At 35.6% G+C, this 6,081-nt stretch overlaps 1 protein-coding gene across 4 annotated transcripts in view; it reads left to right on the forward strand.

Annotated features, from left to right (window-relative positions):
• The window catches only part of GRB14 (growth factor receptor bound protein 14), a gene marked incomplete at its 5' end in the record, with an annotated part of 60,153 nt that extends 55,199 nt beyond the window's left edge, over window positions 1-4,954 (forward strand). For 2 of the 4 annotated variants that reach the window (XM_083864755.1, XM_083864757.1), the window contains 2 exons: window positions 28-121; window positions 3,895-4,954. In XM_083864755.1, the coding sequence (XP_083720881.1) occupies window positions 28-121; window positions 3,895-4,041 (241 nt within the window). In that variant the 3' untranslated portion in view covers window positions 4,042-4,954. Of the gene's footprint in view, window positions 1-27; window positions 122-1,332; window positions 1,495-2,131; window positions 2,896-3,894 lie in introns of all 4 variants that reach the window. The other 2 variants (XR_014590497.1, XM_083864756.1) reach the window with 2 other exon arrangements.
• Between the last annotated feature and the right edge of the window lie 1,127 nt (window positions 4,955-6,081).

Genomic DNA, 6,081 nt, shown 5'->3' on the forward strand with positions numbered 1-6,081 from the left:
ACTTTGAAATTTTTCAATCTCTTCTAGGGTATTCCTGGTTCGCGATAGCCAAAGTAACCCCAAAACATTTGTATTGTCGCTGAGTCACGGATTAAAAATAAAACATTTTCAAATTGTACCAGTAAGTAAGTTTTTTCAGTTTATATATGGAGTTGTAAACCAAACAATTGAATAACTTTGATAGAATATTGATGGATTTTTTTCTTCTTTTGCCGTTTGATTGATTCTAAAGTTTGACTAGTATTATGAAGTCTTAAAAAGTTTCTTGAAAAACTAAACAAATTTATTTCAACTGGAGTAGAAGCAGCCCTGATGGCATGAAAACCATGTATTAATAATGTTCATATTTCCTTTTCAGTATGTATACAATTTCTTAGTCATCTGTTTCAGACTTCCTGAGTCTTCTGTTCAGGATAGTTTCAATATTTGTAGTTAAACATACTTCGTTGACCTCACTTGTTACTGTGGTATAATCATGTACAGGTCTTATTCAGGGGAAAAAAAAAATTTAGCCCAGCTGCTTTATAGGTAAGCTGAAAGTTACTCAGCTGCAATCATATTTCTGTTAGTTTTCATTGAACATACTGTCCAGTTAACCTGCCAGAATAGTTAGCTATCCCCATTGCTTATGCTCTCTCACAAGGTGGTTTATGTGGGTTTCTTTATATGCTGCTTCTCTTGAGATGAGAAATACTTGAGCATTTTGTGTTTTGGCCACAGATGCTTGACATGACTGAGCAGACCCAGAGCTTTTTTATCTCTCTTTACAAGAAACTTTATTCCATACCACATAATATTCTAGTCTCCATACATCTTCCTGCTGAAGTTTCTAGCAGATTCTGCTGTTTCTCAGTAGAAGTTAGCCAGGTGGCACTATTTCTTTTTTGTCTTTGGTCTGTTCATTGTCTCTGATCATTCACCAAATTTCTATATGCCTTACCTAGGGCTTGTAGCTATATCTTCCACTTAAAAAAGTTCATGTAGAATAAAACTGAAGCATTATTTGAGAGGAGGAAAAAGTCAATCAGATTAGCTATAAGAATTGTCCAGGGTTTTGTTGTGTATAAGTACAGAATATGGAGGATTCCTTCATCCAAAAGTGATAGTTATGCACTGGATCCCGTGGGATCATCAACATACAATCCTTGATAAGAATCCCAGGTGTATGATGTCTGTGCATTTATTGACTGTAGTTACTTCTAGTATTTACTTTGGTATAGCTGTTGTGTGGTTTAGAAAACCTGAACACCATACAAAGAGTGCATGATTCTACTTCATTGAGATGTCCTTTAATTCTTAAATTTAAGAGATCACTTTTCCTTTCCCTGTCAGGAAACAGACACTCTCTTCTCTAAGCATGGGTGTAGCAGGATGCTGCAGTTATCTTCAGTTTCCTCTGAGATGGATGATTCTCTTCTTCCCTTCAAAAGACTGTGCTAAAACCTTGCTCTCCTGTTGCTGGATCTTTGGAGGAACCAGAAATTCTTAGTTTTGGTATAGTTGTCTACAGACTTGAGTCACATTTTCCATGCTGTACATTGAGAAGACCTGTACCACTTCATTGCAAAACTTGACTTGAAGGAAATGTTTTTGAATGATTTTTTAGTAAAGTAACAAGTAACCATTCTGTGCTAGTAACCAGAAAAAAGAAATCCTGATGAGAACAGCTTAATCCAGAGAGTGTGTCAGCATGGAAGCTGTTTGGCCCCAAGATATCGGCGTATTTCAGTTCCTTTCTGCCAGTTTCTGGTTGCATTCAGTACCCTCATTCCATTCTCAATACCCTGACTTAAATGTGCTCTGTTTTTGCTAGAACAGTGCTCTTTAAAGATTTCAGAAAATTGTTGTTTAAGGGAGGAAGTATTTTGGTTCCAGTTGCTGTTGATCTAAATGAAGTGATCATTTTCTAAGAAAAAAGGCATTTTGTATTACTGTAGTAAATTCATATCTTATTAGTTGAAGATCAAGGTTACCTCTTTGAATTTCAAATTCTAAACTCTTACTTGTTTCAAGCCATTGTACAGGCAAACTTTCTCACTAAATGTAAACAAATAAATGTAGTTTACAAAGCCTTTTTACAAGGTAAAAACAATTCAATCGCTAAATGAAATATTTTTCTCTTGTATTTTAGGTTGCTTCAGTTATGCTGCACTTAAAAATGTCTCCTTTTAGGTAGGGTATGCAACCTGCCTCATGTTAACATTGGTAACCTGTGCAACAGGTATTGCAGGTGGGTAGTAGGGAATTGATTGTGAAAAGTTCAGAAGGAAACCTTTGGGATACATTTGGGATCCTATACTGTGAAAATTGAAGAGCTTGTGAGTTTAAAGGTGTTTTTCAGCCTTTGTACTCTGAGCTGATGCAAGTTCACTTCAATGGATTCTATCCTGAAATTTCATCCATATGAAAGATGAAGAGTTGATACACAGTTCTGAGACTGGATTTTTCTAATAAATGTTTTCTCTTAACAGCCTTCTTAGCTTGCAGAAGATGCTGAGTTCTTGGGCAACAGAACTTTGATACGAGCTTTTACTTTGCAAAATATTGATACCTTTAGAATTAGCAATCTCTCTGGTATTCATTTTAAAGTTTGGAATTAACTTATGAGGAAGATAGCAGACATCTGAATTGTTAACTCTCCTTGCCTGCAGTGTGTTGGCAGGGAAATTGCATGCATAAAGATAGTCCAATGTGCAATAATCCATTTTCAGGTTCTTGGCTGGAGCACGGGAGTTTACACATTTTCACACTGTTAATTCCTTAACTAGCAGTGTTTGACCAAAGTCTGAGAATAAAGAAATTGCAAACTACTTCCAGTCATAGTAGAAAGGGGTAGAATAGCCAGGAATCATAAGCAGTTCAACAGCTGCTTTAGATAAAACATCTTAATTACAGGTAAGACAGCTAATTATATCTTCTCTCTTCCCCTGTATTCAGGTAGGGTAGTTGCATCTTTCCCTAGCACACCATCTGCTACTCAGTGCTAGCCCTACTTCAGAATCCTCTGTTCACTGCTCTTTCAATCTTGTAAAGTGTCTTTTCCTCTTTTTTCTTTTTAAAAATAGTTTGAACAGTTTTTTTCACCCTATATTTACATGAATACCAATTAGTCACCATTTCACTAATCCTCTTGATATTAGACATATCAGCAGTAGAGGAACTAAATCAAGAAATTATATAGTCAGTAGTGGAATACAAATTGTGCAAGAGCTAACATTCAGTAACTTAGAAGAGGGAAATAGTAATAGCAAATTTTTAAGCATCTAAGGAGTCTTTCAAGGTATGCGTTGAAGTTTCTTCTTTCTCTTCTGTATCTGTGCTAATACATGTTAAGAGCTGCAGCAATTCTTCCTCCTACAGCAAGGAACTACTAGAGCAAGGATGTCAGTCTTGTGATGGACAGTGTCTTGTATAGCTAATACTACCCCGCCCAGCACTGCACTGCTGTGTAGCCTCATCACACCTTACAAAAGTGATAGAAAATTATGGAAGTGAATGGAGCAAAGGTTGAAATCTATGAGTAACTTCAAATTTGGTTGTTTCATGTTGCTGTGTAAGAGCTCAGGGTTGGTATTAACCCCAGCTATCATTCCAAAGCAAAGGCAGGAAGTAGTATTGTTAGTGCAGAAAGAGTATTTCTATACTTGTTAACTGTTCTTTCCTTTTAGGTGTGTACTTGAAGTCAAATAATCTGTTGTTTTCCTGTTTTGTTTTTATTTTTTTTTTTTTTTTTTTTTTGTGTGTAAATGATCACTGTAATTTTTCTGCTCACAGTAGTGATAAGATTATGAATATATTGGTCTGTAACAACACTTCTCAAAGAAGTATTCCAGTTAGAAAGAAATATCATAGCAAAAGAGAGTTTTATTGAGTCTTGTTTTTCCATTTTTACAGTTGGAAGATGATGGGAAGCTATTCTATACCCTTGATGATGGTCATACCAGATTTACTGATCTCATCCAGCTAGTGGAATTCTATCAACTTAATAAAGGAGTACTGCCTTGCAAGTTAAAACACTATTGTGCACGGATTGCTCTTTAACCAAAGCATTTGTTGTTTCATCAGAGGGAAAGGAAGATACTAGTATATTTTTTCCCCTAAAGGCAATTTATATAGCAAAAAGGGGAAAAAAAAAACCATTACATTTTAAAGATTCTATGTTTAAGCTGCAAAAAAAAAGTTTATATTCTATGTAGATAAGAACTTTGCTTTGTGATTGTCACAGCGAAATTAACTTTATGGTTTTGGAAAACCGTTCTTTCCAATGTAATTCTTTAGTGTTGTCTTGGACTTTCTGGGTTTTATTTTCAACTGAAAACAGTTTTGAAAAATATTGTGTAACTCCTACAAAAATATAACTGAAGGAAGATCTTTGTTCTTAGGTTTAAAATTAACTTTTTTCTCTGTAAATGTTTCTCATAATTTCAGTTCATCACATAAAAGAATAACATTTACTGTGGCAAGGATAAGAAGCTGAACTGCACATTTTATTTGTAAATAAAATAAATAAATATTTTGCACTATATTTTTGAATGCTACTTTGAGGATTATCATATCCAAAAAGTGAAAATCATTAAAACCACTTATAACTGCTCAGTTGTATTGAGTTGTGCTATTCTTGTTGTAATATTTTAAAGGATTTTTTCTCTAATCCAATGACTAAATCTACATCTTTATACAGAGCTGGACTGTCACTTACTTGGCTGTGAAATGTATAAACATGCATAAATTATTATGTAGTGCATAATGTGGTTCAGTGTATACCTATAATCTCTGACACAAAGAGCAGCAGAAACACCTGTTAAGTACTGTGGATCTCTGCACAGTTGAGGAGGGAATCAATTTCAATTGCCCTTAAAAAATAAAAGTAATGTCATAATAGTTGTAAATTATCAATAATTTACAATAAATAAAGGTAAACGTTTACAAATAAAGGTAAATCCAGTGGACTTTGCTGAAAACTTCATGAAAGTGTATTTACGGTAAGTTCCTAGCTCATTTTATTATTTATTATAAAAGAAAAATGTCAGTTTAGCTACTAGTCAGGCAATCTTTACAGATTACCAAGTATCTGACATTCGAGCTAAAAAGAACAGTGCCAGTAGACCAAGTCACTTACTTGGCTGTGAAATGTATAAACATGCATAAATTATTATGTAGTGCATAATGTGGTTCAGTGTATACCTATAATCTCTGACACAAAGAGCAGCAGAAACACCTGTTAAGTACTGTGGATCTCTGCACAGTTGAGGAGGGAATCAATTTCAATTGCCCTTAAAAAATAAAAGTAATGTCATAATAGTTGTAAATTATCAATAATTTACAATAAATAAAGGTAAACGTTTACAAATAAAGGTAAATCCAGTGGACTTTGCTGAAAACTTCATGAAAGTGTATTTACGGTAAGTTCCTAGCTCATTTTATTATTTATTATAAAAGAAAAATGTCAGTTTAGCTACTAGTCAGGCAATCTTTACAGATTACCAAGTATCTGACATTCGAGCTAAAAAGAACAGTGCCAGTAGACCAAGTCAAATTTTGGACCACAGCATTAGAAGTAATTTTGGTATTTGTATTTGGAAAGAGAGTTGATACTGCTGTATCCTTGAGCAAAAACTCGAGTTGAATGGGTCTTGGGAAAGAGGCATCCCCATCCTGTTGCTTTGCTGTCCGAGATATTTGATCTTGTTATGAGAGTTCAGGGCGTTGTCCTGGGTGTCAGTGCAAAGGGTGAAGGCTGGAGTAAACGCAGTGTTTGAAGATGGGCTGTCACACTGAATCCAGCTCCCCCTTCCCATGCTTGCTTGAGTTCCCTGACTGCCAGGCACAGCAGCTGCTCTGCTGTGGGAGGAGGTGGGAGAGAAGGTAAAGGAGGCCTGGGATGGAGCCAGTGAGCCCCGAGGCACAGCGCTGCCAGGATGTGTCAGCTGACAAGGTCATGGACATGGAAGCATTAGAACAGTATGGTAACTGTAGCCTGTGGTTTTGTTATTGTGTGCCTCTGGAAAGCAAGCATAATAACATAATACTGTGATACTTAATTTACCGACTTGATCCACACATCACTGACCTTTTCCTCTG

The sequence above is a fragment of the Zosterops lateralis genome (assembly GCF_965231275.1).
Source record: "Zosterops lateralis genome assembly, chromosome: 7".
Classification (NCBI taxonomy): Eukaryota; Metazoa; Chordata; class Aves; order Passeriformes; family Zosteropidae; genus Zosterops; species Zosterops lateralis.